Below are 12,589 nucleotides of genomic sequence, written 5' to 3'. Positions count from 1 at the left end.
GCTCGCCTGCTTGTTCTGTGCCCCACGCCAGCGCCTGCCCCTCCCCAGGGCGCCGCGCGAGGACTCCCCCCTCAGACCAGCACACAGCCCGAGTTCCAAAAACGCTTTATTACACACGCGGGCGGGGGCTCAGTCCTTCTTGGCCGCCGCCTTCCGCATGGCGGCGAGGACGTTGCTCAGCTCCTCTCGCTTCCTCTTGGCGCGGATGTGCGTCCCCACCTGCCGGGCAGGGAGCGCGCTCAGTCGGGGAGGCGGGGACCCGGGACCCCGCGCCCCGGCCCCGCACCTACCCTTTTCTTGATGAACTTGAGGGCGCGCTTGTCCTTGGACACCTTGAGCAGCTCCATGGCCCGCCGCTCGTAGGGCGCGAAGCCGCACACCTCTCGGATCATGTCCCGCACGAACTTGGTGTGTTTGGTGAGGCGCTGCGGGGCGGGGGGCGCTCAGAGCCGGGGCCGCCCGCGGTCCTCGGGCCCGCGCCCCGCCGGCCGTTCCCCGCGCAGGCCATTCCCAGGGGTGTCCGCCCTCCGCCGGGGCGAGCCCTCCTCCCGCCAACGCGGCCCCCGACGGCGCGCGCCCGCACTCACCCCGCGGCGGCGGCTGTGCCTCGGCTTGCTCACGTTCTTGGTCACTTTGTGGCCCTTGTTGAGGCCCACGGCCATAGGGTAGCGCAGAGCCATGGCTGCGGACGGGAACGGAGAGGGACGTGGGGCTGAGTCCGGGCTCGGTCCCCGCCGCCCGGAACCCCGCGCCCCGACTCCCCCGGGCTCGCTCGCGGCGCCCAGCTGTAGCCCGGAGCCGCGCCGGGGCCACGGAGCCCGGATGGCAGCAGATCCCAGTCCCCCGGCGCCCCACTAACCTGCACCTCTTCAATGGCTCCCGCGGCGGAAGGGCTGTCGCCTCGCGGAATTCTGGGATTTCTAGCTTCCGCGGGTCGAGCGGGCCAGAGCGGCAGACACTCCGCGGACTCCCCCTGGCGGCTGGAGGCCCTGCGGTTTCCCCCATGCGCATGTGCAAACCGTCTCCCTGTGCAGGAGCGCTCAGAACCGAAATTAGCAGCAGCCAAAGTTGCCCAGGCTTCCTTTCCGGATGGCTTGAGGGTTCGAGTCCTACTTCTGCCGCTTGCTGCCTGAAATCCCACCTACGCCGCCGGCTTGCGGACCCGGCGCCAGGGACTTCAGCTCCTGGACTTGGATTTCCTCATGTATAGAATGAAAATAGTAAGGGCCGCGTGGGTGACTCAGTGGGTTAAGCCTCTGCCTTCAGCTCAGGTCTTGCTCCCAGGGCCCTGGGATGGAGGCCCGCATGGGGCTCCTCCCTGCTCACGGGAGCCTGCTTCTCCCTCTCCCTGGTTGTGCCCTCTCTTAAATAAATAAACATCTTTTGGGGCGCCTGGGTGGCTCAGTGGGTTAAAACCTCTGCCTTCGGCTCAGGTCATGATCTCAGGGTCCTGGGATCGAGCCTGGCATCGGGCTCTCTGCTCCGCCGGGAGCCTGCTTCCTCCTCTCTCTCTGCCTGCGTCTCTGCCTACTTGTGATCTCTCTCTGTCAAATAAATAAAATATTTTTAAAAATAAATAAATAAACATCGTTTTAAAAAAAAGTCTTTATTAGAATGAGGACAATAATAGTACTTATTCCAACCTGTTTGAATAAGATATAATGATACTTGACACAAAATAAAACTTCCACAAATAGGTATTGGCTTCATTCTATATGACACCAAACTCTGTGTTAGAACCGAAGAGGGCGATTTGGTATAGGACCGCCTGATGGGCGTTTGATATAAGTTTAGGTCGTGCAGGGACAGGAGGTGTGGTAGAAACAAACAGAAACCACTTTTTTTTTTTTTAATGATTTTGTTTATTTATTTGACAGACAGAGATCACAAGCAGGCAGAGAGGCAGGCAGAGAGAAAGAGGAAGGGAAGCAGGCTCCCCGCTGAGCAGAGAGCCAGATGCGGGGCTCCATCCCAGGACCCCAAGATCAGGACTGGAGCCTAAGGCAGAGGCTCAACCCACTGAGCCACCCAGGCACCCTTATCTTTTAATCCTACTTATTCCCCAAATGATGGTCCCCATTTGGGGCTAGTCTGGGGTTAACCCTTCTAACACTTGCTAATTCTAGAGCCCTCCACAGCCAACAATAGCTAGCATTTTGTAATGTTGTATTCATCCTACAGTTGCCGTCTATACTTGTTTTTTCTTTATGCAAACCACACTAATCATTTTAGAAGAACTGTCCATTTTTCACTAATTGATGTAAATATCTGTGATGTGCAGACAGAAGTAGCCCACACTTTTCTAAAGTCCCTTGTCAGAATCCTACCTCCTGCCACCGATTCCTCCCTCCCTCTCTTTTTTTAAAGATATTATTTATTTATTTATTCGAGACAGAGGGAGAGCACAAGTAGAGAGGAGGAGCAGAGGGAGAGGGAGAAGCAGACTTCCCAGTGAGCAGGGAGCCCATCCCAGGACCATCCCAGTGAGCAATGTGGGGCTCCATCCCAGGACCCTGGGATCACGACCTGAGCTGAAGGCAGACACTTAACCAACTGAACCACCAGACGCCCCTTCCTCCCTCTCTCAGCACATTTCCTCATCTTAAAACAGAAACAATGGTAGCACCAACTTGCGGTTGTGAAGATGCCACGAGACCACTCAAGTCAAGGGCTCAGTGCCTGATACACGTTTTCATCATTGGCAAAAAACCCACGTACTTTACACTGCAAATAAGGCCTTTGGCCCACCGACTCTGTACCTTTCCTTCGACCCCTGACCTCCTGGGGGAGATCTACCCATCTCAGCTTCCACTTCTCCACTGGCAAATAGGGAGAAGTCCCTCTTTACCTGCCTCCCACCAGCAAACTGGAGAAACAAAGCACCATCAACGACCTACGAGCAAGGGAAGAAGGGTTTTATTATGAAACAGAAGGCTGGGTCCAGCCCAGAACACATTCTTTCCTGCCTACCCTGCCTTAGACCGCGTGGGCAGATGGACAGTTTGAAGGCGTCCCCTGCTTGGGGCTCAGCGAGTGGACAGAAGAGATCAGAGATGCCCTGGTTCCAAGTGGGAGATGGACAGAGTTCCCAGGGTTCCCAGGTCCCAGGGGTCTAGGCAAGTCACGCCACCTCTCTGAGCCTTATTTTTCTCATCTGCAAAATGGAAGCAGCAACTGTGTCCCCGAGGGTGGCCCAGAAGACGGAGGTAATGCTTTCCAACTTGCTGACCGGCTGCCTGGCCCCCATTAGCACTTGCACAGCCGCAGCTGGGGCTGTTTCCAGGGGCTGGTAGTTTTTCTCGATTGTCCTTTTCTGTCTTGATGACTCTGTCTTAAGCCACGGCCACCAGCTCAGAGGCGTCTCGGTTTGTGTCACCGCTCCGGGGCGGCTGGATGGAGGGTTCCCCTCTGGAAGGATGAGGGCCACCCCCCCGGGGAGCTCAGGCAGCAGCGGCAGCCGTGACATTGAGCTCCTGGCGGATGAACCAGGCTCTGGGGTGCGGCAGCCATCCCCGCAGCAGGCAGAGCAGGTGGAAGCGCCACGGGTAGAAGACGCCGGGGGCGCGGGTGGCGCCGCCGCGGATCACCGCTAGGGCTGCCTTGGGCCCTGGGGCCGCCTTGGCCCTCGAGACGCCCCTGCGGACGGGAGGGCGCGGTGGAGCCTGCAGGGGGCGGCCCCCCCGCCCCCCTCCCCACGGCCCCCGATGGCCCTGGGGCCTTACCTGACTCCCTCAGCGGTCGAGGCGCGATCCCGGAGGCCCAGGACGCACATGGTGATGGCCACGTTCACGTCCTGCACGTCCAGCTCCCGCCGGAGAGAGCCGAAGAAGCCGTCCAGCGCGAACTTGGCCGCCGAGTACGGGCTGGAGAAGGATGTGGGCACAGGGCCTAGGAGCGCGGGAGGGCACCCCTGAGCTCCCCCTCCTCCAGGCAGCCTTCCTGCCCTCTCCAGGCTCGCCCGCCTCGAGGCCTGTGGCCTCCCGACTCCCCGCCCCCCGGGCACGCACCGAGCAGCGAGGACACGACCACCAGAGAGCCTTTGCTGTCCGTCAGGCTGGGCAGCGCCAACGAAGTCAGCTGCACGTAACTCAGGAGGTTCACCTGGAGGCGGCGGCGACGGCGAGTCACCGCATCGCGGACAGACTCCGGCCCGGGAGGGGCGGGGCCTGGCGGCGGTGGGCGGGGCCTGGGGGGCCGGACCTGGGGGTGGGAATTGGGACGGGCGGAGGGTGCAGCCTGGGGATAGCAGGGATGGGGCGCTGGGCGAGGCGGGGCGGGGCACCTGCAGGAGCCAGCGGGTCGCCTGGACGCTCCGGGACCGCGTGCCTGCCGGGGTGGCGCCGAGGTGGTTCAGCACGAGGTAGTCCAGCCCCCCTGGCCCGGAGACGCCCATCAGCCAGGAGCTAGTCCTTGAGGCCCCGCCCCTGGCCCCGTCACCTTGAACTAGAGAAGCTCCGGCCGGAGCACAGAGCCAGTGAGTTCCGCCCGGGGTAGCTCCCCGCCTAATATCAAAGAGACCAGGGCCTACTCCCCGGATCTTGCCAGGTTCCGTCCCTGATCCAATAAGGCCCAGTCCCGAGTTCCGCTCCCTGGAGGCAATGACGTCCCACTCCCTAGCCACGCCCCAGACAGCACAGACCTCCACCGACTGCCACCGCCGGACCCCTTTCGGGTCCTGCCCTTAAGGCCTAGGCCGGGGTCCCAGAGTCCAGGCCCAGACCCTCACCCAGCTTGTCCAGCGCAAACTGCACCACGCGCTCCGGCACCTCGGGGGAGGCCATGTCCGCAGCGATGAAGAAGACCTTGGGAGCGCCCAGCTTCCGGCAGTTCCCAACCACCTGCGGGGAGGTGGGGCAGAGCTACCCGTGGGCCGTCCACCGGCGCTGGGCCCCTCCACCTGCTAGACCATTGGGGCCCCACCCTCAAGCCCCCTCCCCGACCTTGAGCTTCAGGTGACATTTGACATTGTTCCCAAGCGCTGCCACTGGGGTCGCAAACTGGCAGCCTGGGGGCCCACATCGGGCACATTTCATTTGCTCGATACCAACATTTAAAACTCAGGAAACTTCATACAAATCTCGACAGATCTGGCCTCACTAGAAATTTTGCAAGGTTTGCCCCCAAGGACTGTACATCTCCGTGGAGCCACGATGGGCTGCTGCTAAGGAGTGTCCACCCACCCCTCTTTTGAGAACCCTGGCCCTTGGCACGGGCTGTGGACACCACCAATAATCCCATTTTTAAGGAACACTCCCTTGTCTTAATGGATCAACCCAACGCTGTAACCGGAGAGAAGGTACTTTTGTGGTCTCTGGCTTGCAAAAGCAGAAACTAAGGCTCAGAGACTAAGCTACGCCCCTAAGGCCACCCAGGGGGCCTGGATCTTGGCAAGGAAGGGCCCTGTTTTCCAGTCACTCCCTACCAGCACTCAGCTGGAAATGGGCGGTCTCACCTTCTGCAGGAGGGCCTCCGTGTGGGCCGTGAGCACCAGGTGGGAGCCCAGGCGGGCGTAGTGATAAGCCAGCTCCTCCCCAACGCCGGCACTGGCCCCCGTCAGCAGCACTCGGGCCCCCTGGAGGCTAGCTAGCAGGGCGCAGGGGTGGTCAACCCGAGGGGGGACGGGTAGCACTGGACGGCTGGCCCGATTCCTCCCTCCGCCACCGCCAGGCACTCACCAGGGTCGAAGTTGTCATCCCAGTAGTAGGAGAAGAACAGGGCCCCCAGCCCAGTGAGCAGCAGAACCTTCATGGCCCACCCTGGGTCTGCAGGTTCTGCAGCGGGAGAGAGGACGGCGGGCAGGGACCTGGCCCACAGCCATCCCCATTCCCCCAACGAGGCCCTTGTTTGATGAAGATGCTCCGGGCCCTGCCCTCTCTCCTCCATCTCCCAGCCACCACCTGGTCCAGGGCACCACACAGCTTTCCCTGGGCCTCTTCAGGGCTTTCTCCCTCCGCCAGGCAGCCAAATTACATCTTGCCCCCCCCCCCCCGCCCCGATTTCACTGAGGATAAAAGCCAGGCTCGTTGAGGTCAAAAGAGCCTTGCAGGGACCAGCCTTCAGGCCCACTCCGCTGTTTGCCACGCCCTGCCTCTTCACAGTTTCTCAGAACCAGCCAGTCTCCAAGCAGCCTCAGGGCCTTTGCACTGGCTGTAGCCTCTGCCGGGAATGCTCTTCCCAAATAGAACCCAATGAGTTGCTCTCTCACTTCTTGAAGTCAGCACCAAACGGACCTTCTCCAAGGGAAATTCCCTGGCCTCCTTCTCTAAAGCGACTCCTGGTCCCTGTCCCTCCCTGGCCTCCGTCTACAACTTCTTGACATGACCCGAAATTATCCTGATGAGTTGTTACATGTTCACTGTCCCTCTCTCCTCCCAGGCTGTCAGCTCCGGGAGGCGAGAAGGAAATGGAAACCTGGAGCTGCTTGATTCACTGTCGGGTCCTCAGGGCCCCAAATGGTGCCAGCCATGCTGTAGGTGCTCGATACCAGACTGACGCCGAGACCCCGAGTGATACGAGGAACATTGGAGGGAAGAGCTGGGGGCAGGGGGCAGGAGGTACAGAAAAACGGCTCTGTCCGGAGACACCCAGAAGGAATCTTGGGGCTCGGTAGGAGACACAGGAGCAGTATCAGCGGGATTAAGATGTGACTTCAGCTGTGGGAGTGGGTTTACTTGTTCCAGGGAGAAGGTGAAAGAGAGAAACGGGCCAAATGCTTAACATTGGCGGGAGGCGGGGCGGGGGTTCATGAATCTTCCCTGAGAAAGGCACAGGCCCATCACATCTTGGGGTTTCTGTCCTCTGAACTCAGTAGGACAAAGAGGAGAAGGAGACTTCGAGAACTGAGAGATGGTGGGGTTGGGCTGTCTTGAGATCTCTAGATTAGGCCTCAGTCCTTTGCCCCCTATTGCAAAGTTCCAGCTGCCTCCCCCCTGCCTCCCCTACCCTCCTACTCCCTTCCTTCCATCCTATGCTTTTTGGGCAGCCGAAGGGATCTCCCAAAGAAATCTGATGTTGCCCTTCCTGCTCCAAACCGTGTTAGGGTTCGCCACGCCCCCCATGGAGACCAAGCTCCTCACCTCAGTGCCTCGCGGGTCTGGCCCAGGCTCACCGGTCCAGTCTCATCTTCCACCATTACCGTCTATGAATCTTTCTCAGCTCTCAGAAAGGTGAACTCCTCGCTCTTCCCCAGTCATGGCAGCCATCCCACCTCTCCCCACTTTGCAGGGGAAGCCCGTGGAGCCCCGCAACTTGACCCTCTTCCCACCTTGACCACAGCAGCCACGCAGGGCAAGGTGGGGTGGGGCGGATGAATGGCCGGCTGGCCGTCTGGGTGGAGAGACGGAGGGATGGCGGGATGGAGGGAGGGATGAAGCGGCCGCACGTGAGAGAACCAGACCCTCGCAGAACGTACTGGTCCCCTGACCTCGCCAGGCCTTAGTTTCCCCTCTGGACAAAAAGGGCGTACGACGTGCTGCGCGCTCCCCATCTCGCACTCACCCGCTCGGGCCTCAGGTTCTCTCGCAGTCCAGCGGGGCTGGATCCGGACCTGGGAACCCGGCGCGCACCCCTCGGAGCTCGCTAAGCGGCCGCGTCCGGCCGGGCCCCCGACCGCGCCCCCTCCCGTAGGCCCGGGTCACGTGACAAGGAGCCCACCTCCTCAGGGGGCGGGCCTAGCTACGAGAACTCCGTGCCCGGGCGTTGCCCGGCAACGGCCTTCCACCCGGCTCGCCCCTTCCCAGCAAGGGTCCTGCTCCCAGTCCCGCCCCCTGGACGAAAGCCCCACCCAGGATCAGATCACGTGATCCAGGCTCCGCCTCCCTCGGACAAGTCCGACCTCGCGTTGCCATGACAACAATGTTTTGGGTACCCTCTTCCTGGGCCTGGGCCCTCAGTCTCCCGCGCGGGCGCGGGCGGATCTCCCGGGCTCCGACATCTTCTTGGGTCACTTTCAGGTCTCACTCTAGACGCCTGATTCCTCTTTCTCTCCCACGCCCCCCGGGCGGTGCCAGGCCGGACTCCATTTCCCAGGAGTCTCGGCGGCTAGGCGAGGCGTCGGGCGCCTCCACGGGGCGGTGCGGACTCCATTTCCCAGGCAGCGTTGCGGCGGACGGGCTCTGAAGATCACTCCCCTCAGAATCCTTTCGATCCTTTCGCGGTGGGACTGCGGTCCCTCTCCGGGCGTCTCTGAGCCGTTGCGCGACTTCGACTCCCGCAGGCCTTTGCGACTGACCCGGGCGACTCCACTTCCCACAGGTCTCTGCGGCGCTGTCACCGGAAGCGGCGGGCGAGTCGAGTGTCCTTGCGCGCGGAGCCGAGCGACCATGGTTCCCCGAGTGTGGTCGCTGATGAGGTGCGTCGGGCTGCAGGACGGGCCCCGAGCCCCCCAGCACGTCCCCTCCCGTGGGCACCCCCTCTGGTTTGCTCCCAACTGGATCTCCCAATTCCGTGGTGTCAGGTCCCGCGTCGCGCAGATGGGGAAACTGAGTTTCAGGCGGGGACGGCCTTTCCGAGATCCTTCCCGCCTCCCAGCGAGCCCTTGCCCCCTGATCGTGTCCGAGAGCCCTCGGAGCCCCAGTTGCCTCCTCTGTAAGGTGGGCACGCCGCAGGCGCTGTATCAGGAAGCGACGTATGACACACAGGAAGCGACCCGGGCCACTTGGAAACCCCTCGAGGGTGGCGCGCAAGTCGGGCCTGCTGCGGCTGGCAGGCAGAAAGTCAGGGCTCTCCGGTCTTCACGGTTCCCTGCTCTGTGCGGGATCACGAGTGACCCCTTTTCCTCTCCGGGCCTCAGTTTCCCAGTTCAGTGGGGCCGAGTAGCTCTGCTTTCCTGGCGCAGTGTGGATTGAGAGCTGTGTGCAGAGTAGGTGCCAGGCACGGCCCTCGGCGCGCGGCGGGGTGGCTCGTTCTGCCGTCTGAGCTGCCTGGCCTCAGGTGTGTCACTGCTAGGACGGTGGCGCCCGCGAGGCCGACTCCTCCCCGAGACTGGCCAGCTGTGCCCGGGGAGCTGCTGAGCGGCTGTCCTTCCCCAACCACAGGTTTCTCATCAAGGGCAGTGTGGCCGGGGGCGCCGTCTACCTGGTGTATGACCAGGAGTTGCTGGGGCCGAGCGACAAGAGCCAGGCTGCCCTTCAGAAGGCGGAGGAGGTAGTCCCCCCAGCCATGTACCAGTTCAGCCAGTACGTGTGTGAGCAGACCGGTCTGAAGATGCCTCAGGTACCCCGAGGCTGGGAGTGAGGCTGGGAGTGAGGCTGAGGCGTGGTGGGAGGAGGGTGTCATTTCCTGGGTGGCTTTTGGTCCCTGGTCCCTCCAGCCCTGCTTGGTGTCCTCCGCCTTGGGCTTTGTGCTGCCTTTCCCTGCCTGGGGAAGCAGCTGGGGCTGCTGGCTGGGCCCTCCCCTTTTCACCTGCCCCTTCTCCCCTCTCTTCCCAGCTCCCAGCCCCTCCAAAGTTTAACTTTCACATCCGCGACACCTGGAATTCAGGTAGGCCCTGGTCTCCGTGCTTGGGGGGTGGCTCCCGATACCCCCCAGTCCAGCACCCTCTACCACCCCTTCCTGGTCATTCCTTCCCGTCGCTCCCCTTGCTGCTCCGCGCAGCTCCCGTGGATCTAAAACAGGAAAAGGGGCAGAGATTTCAGGGATCCTCCTTTGAGGACGGGTCATCGTGTGACCTCGGACAAGAGGAGGCTGCCCACCTCTGCCTCAGTTTCCCTGTGTGGAACCGATGGAGCTGGGACGGGTGCCTCGAAAGGCCTTGCAGAGCTAGGGTTTCCGGGACTGGTGTCGGTGGACTAAAGCGGGGGGTTGAAGGCGCTGGGCCCTCCCTCTCCACAGGCATCATTACGGTAATGTCAGCTCTGTCCGTGGCCCCCTCCAAGGCCTGCGAGTACTCCAAGGAGGGCTGGGAATACCTGAAGCAGCGAACCAAGTAGCCTGTCAGAAGAGGCCACCCACCCCCCCGGTCAGGAACAGGGGCCGGTACGCCACAGACCCGGAGACTCCAGACTGGCACTGGGACCCCAGTCCAAGGGCAGCTCCCGGCCTTGCGGCCCAATAAAGGACTTTGGAAGTGCTCCCCGATCCGTGTGCTGGCCCCGGGGACTTGGGTGGCCTGGCTGGTGCTTGGAGCGCAGGGGCCCGGGCTTCTGGCGCCCAGCAGCTCCTCAGGGCCATGGGTTCACCCCTTTGCTGTCCAGGACCCTGCCTGCTGAGTCCCCAACCTGGCATGGGGATAGGGAGCAGACACTTGGCCCTGGTGCTCCAGAAACTGTGGTCAGGGCCCAGGAATGGGTTGGGGAAGTACTGATGGCCAGGCCAGGTTGGGGGTCTCAGCTCGTGGAGGGCTGAGCCCAGAGTGGGGTTATTCCGGAGGTGGGGACAATTCATCTCTCCACCGTCTACGTGGCCGGGAGTTCCTGCGGCCTCTGAGTCTCCATCTGGCTCAGCTCACTGATGCCCGAGTGTCATCTCGTCCGGACCCTCCCTTGCCTGCTCTACCCGCAGTCCACCCTCCCCACCATCTTCGGATTCCTGGGACCACAGACTTTGTGGTCATTACAGCGGGTGGGGGGGGCTCCCCTACCCTCAAATGTCCTCCCTCCTGGCTTCCCCTGCTCCCCTGGGAAGGCTTTCCCACCCCACACTGGGTCAGCCGCCTGGTGACCTGAATGTTCCTCCCCACCGGGCTGAAGCGCCAGGTGGGCGAGCCCTGGGCATACTCCCAGTCGGGAGGGCGTCTCACCATGATGGCAGTGGGAGGAAGCCTGTGTCCCAGACAGACGGACGGTAGAGGGTGGGCTTGGCTGGGACCCGAGACTCACCCAAGACGCCTCTCTAGGAGCTCAGAGCAGGCCTGGGCGACAGCTCACTGAAGCCCAAGAACTAGGATGGTGGCTTCCAGTGAGGAAAGCAGAGACCAGAAGCCAAGACATTGCCCACGGCTCCGCCTGGGAGGAGCAGCTGGCATGTGTCCAAGGGAGGTGTGGGGAGGAGTGTCGGGGAGGACAGGTGGCCTGGCTGGCAGTGTTTGGGGAGGCAGAGCCCGGAGTGACCTGTGTCACTGTGCTCTCCAGGAACAGTCTCTGGGTGGATCTCCCATGTCCGTTGTGGCACCTGGAGGCCACCTGGCTCCCTGTGCCACCCGGCCTGCTCATGGCCCCAGGGCAGCACTCACTGTCCCCAAGCCCTGTTTGATTGTACTGTTGGTGCCCACCAGCTCGCACTGCTTTCTGGATGGCTCTCCGCTTCCCAGGTGTTTTGGGGCTTGCCTCTGCCCACATGAACCCAGCCACTGGCCCAGAGACTACGGTGCCATTCTTGACCCCTCCATACCCTCGTGCAGTCAGACCCGAATCCCTCCGTCCACTTGAATCCGCCACGGTGCCAAGGCCGCCTCCCTGGTCTGCTGCCCCCTTCCATCTGCTTCCCCAGGTCCAAGTCTGATCATGTCACTGCCCTAGTCAGAAACCTTCTGTGGCTCCCTGCTGCCCTCTGCTGGAGCCCAGACTCCTCCGAGCCCTCTCTGCTCCCAGAACACAGCTGGCCTCCACCACTGGCCATGGCACCCTTTCACCCGGCGTCCGCACTCCTGCTCGTCTTGCCCAGGCCGCGCTCCCCCTGGGCCTCCTGACCGCCCCATGGGTGGTCCCTTCGAGGCAGGAGCCCCCCCCCGCCCAGCAACACAGGCTGAGGACCAACCCTGGAACACCAGCAGCACCCTGTCCCCCTAGTCGGTACAGTTCTAGATGTCTCCAGGGCCTGGCAGGTGTCTGTCCTCTGGGGACAGTCATTCCAGCTGACCACCACCGCCCTGGGAGGCTGTAGTAGTCCCGTGACAAAGGTCCACAGGTTCAGGGACTTGAAACGGCGCACACTGATCATGTCACAGATCTGGAAGCCATTATCCCCCCGGGCTCAGTGCAGGTGCGGACGGGCTGGCTCTCCCTGGAGGCTCCGGTAAAGTCACCGTTCCAGCCTCTGCCTGCTGCGAGAGGCCACTGCAGTCCTTGGCAAGAGCCTGTTCACCTTCGGAGCCAGCCAGTCCGCCTGCCCGCCCCTCCTCCGGCTCCCCCGCCTCACTGCTCCCCACAGGACCCTGGGCCCACCTGGTTAACCCTCCATCTCCAGGTCCTTAACTGAATCCCAGCAGCAAAGCCCCTTTTGCCACGGTAGGTGCTGCTGTGCGTAGAGGTTCTAGGGGTTAGGGTGGGGACTCCTCTGGCCCCGCCAGGAGGGGTTTATGTGGCCCACCACAGGGTCTGAAGCCTGGGTCACGTGTCTGTCCACCCCCAGACAGGACTGGACTCCACTCTGATGGGACAAAGATGGAGGCGACCAGCCCATCTCCAGAGCAAGAGGCAGCAGGCCTCCCAGCCAGCACGGCTCCCCCGGATGGGCGGACGAGACTCCCTCCCCCGCACTAGGGGCACAGCCGCGGGGCCCCCGGAGACGGAGTCTGACTGAGCTGCGGAGGCAGCGCACGGCTGTCCGGTCTTACTCACGGGATGCAGTTCCATGTAGCACGTCCCAGGAGTCAAAGCCCGAGGCGGGGAGTCAACGGGGGGTGTGGGGGCAAGGGTGTGCGGACCGGGGA

At 62.3% G+C, this 12,589-nt stretch overlaps 3 protein-coding genes across 12 annotated transcripts; 1 reads left to right on the top strand and 2 right to left on the bottom strand.

The window, feature by feature from the left end:
- Nucleotides 1–88: 88 nt before the first annotated feature.
- RPL36 (ribosomal protein L36) lies at nt 89–989 on the bottom strand. Of its 2 annotated transcripts, XM_045991423.1 has the most exons (4): nt 860–989; nt 588–682; nt 291–425; nt 89–219 (listed from the first exon to the last, which is right to left on the bottom strand). In XM_045991423.1, the coding sequence occupies exons 2-4, from the start codon at nt 678–680 to the stop codon at nt 130–132; spliced, it is 318 nt and encodes a 105-aa protein (XP_045847379.1). In that variant the 5' UTR covers nt 681–682; nt 860–989; the 3' UTR covers nt 89–129. The 2 variants fall into 2 exon arrangements, with proteins under 2 accessions (XP_045847379.1, XP_045847380.1); XM_045991424.1 differs by lacking the exon at nt 860–989 and having other exon boundaries at nt 588–843.
- A 1,905-nt stretch (nt 990–2,894) lies between these two features.
- On the bottom strand, nt 2,895–7,996 carry HSD11B1L (hydroxysteroid 11-beta dehydrogenase 1 like). Of its 9 annotated transcripts, none has more exons than XM_045991823.1 (8): nt 7,077–7,961; nt 5,676–5,771; nt 5,453–5,583; nt 4,727–4,838; nt 4,283–4,443; nt 4,008–4,101; nt 3,723–3,888; nt 2,895–3,636 (listed from the first exon to the last, which is right to left on the bottom strand). In XM_045991823.1, the coding sequence occupies exons 2-8, from the start codon at nt 5,746–5,748 to the stop codon at nt 3,441–3,443; spliced, it is 933 nt and encodes a 310-aa protein (XP_045847779.1). In that variant the 5' UTR covers nt 5,749–5,771; nt 7,077–7,961; the 3' UTR covers nt 2,895–3,440. The 9 variants fall into 9 exon arrangements, with proteins under 9 accessions (XP_045847779.1, XP_045847777.1, XP_045847780.1 ...); XM_045991821.1 differs by having other exon boundaries at nt 5,676–7,326; nt 7,498–7,961; XM_045991824.1 differs by having other exon boundaries at nt 7,498–7,961.
- A 188-nt stretch (nt 7,997–8,184) lies between these two features.
- Nucleotides 8,185–10,070, top strand: MICOS13 (mitochondrial contact site and cristae organizing system subunit 13). Its single transcript, XM_045991831.1, has 4 exons — nt 8,185–8,350; nt 9,036–9,213; nt 9,429–9,480; nt 9,832–10,070. The coding sequence occupies exons 1-4, from the start codon at nt 8,322–8,324 to the stop codon at nt 9,927–9,929; spliced, it is 357 nt and encodes a 118-aa protein (XP_045847787.1). The 5' UTR covers nt 8,185–8,321; the 3' UTR covers nt 9,930–10,070.
- The last annotated feature ends 2,519 nt before the right edge of the window (nt 10,071–12,589 follow it).

Source organism: Meles meles, chromosome 20 (genome assembly GCF_922984935.1).
Source record: "Meles meles chromosome 20, mMelMel3.1 paternal haplotype, whole genome shotgun sequence".
NCBI classification, from domain to species: Eukaryota; Metazoa; Chordata; class Mammalia; order Carnivora; family Mustelidae; genus Meles; species Meles meles.
This window is presented reverse-complemented; position numbering and strand designations above follow the sequence as displayed.

Coding starts and splice junctions, on each gene's coding strand:
- RPL36 (XM_045991423.1), bottom strand. CDS start 680: ATGGCTCTGCGCTACCCTATGGCCGTGGGCCTCAACAAGGGCCACAAA. Junction 426..587: donor GGCACAGCCGCCGCCGCGGG/GTGAGTGCGGGC, acceptor CCCGCCCCGCAG/CGCCTCACCAAACACACCAA. Junction 220..290: donor TCAAGTTCATCAAGAAAAGG/GTAGGTGCGGGG, acceptor CCTGCCCGGCAG/GTGGGGACGCACATCCGCGC.
- MICOS13 (XM_045991831.1), top strand. CDS start 8,322: ATGGTTCCCCGAGTGTGGTCGCTGATGAG. Junction 8,351..9,035: donor CGAGTGTGGTCGCTGATGAG/GTGCGTCGGGCT, acceptor CCCCAACCACAG/GTTTCTCATCAAGGGCAGTG. Junction 9,214..9,428: donor CCGGTCTGAAGATGCCTCAG/GTACCCCGAGGC, acceptor CTCTCTTCCCAG/CTCCCAGCCCCTCCAAAGTT.
- HSD11B1L (XM_045991821.1), bottom strand. CDS start 5,883: ATGGAGGAGAGAGGGCAGGGCCCGGAGCATCTTCATCAAACAAGGGCC. Junction 5,584..5,675: donor GGATGACAACTTCGACCCTG/GTGAGTGCCTGG, acceptor GCGCCCTGCTAG/CTAGCCTCCAGGGGGCCCGA. Junction 3,637..3,722: donor TCGACCGCTGAGGGAGTCAG/GTAAGGCCCCAG, acceptor TCCCGTCCGCAG/GGGCGTCTCGAGGGCCAAGG.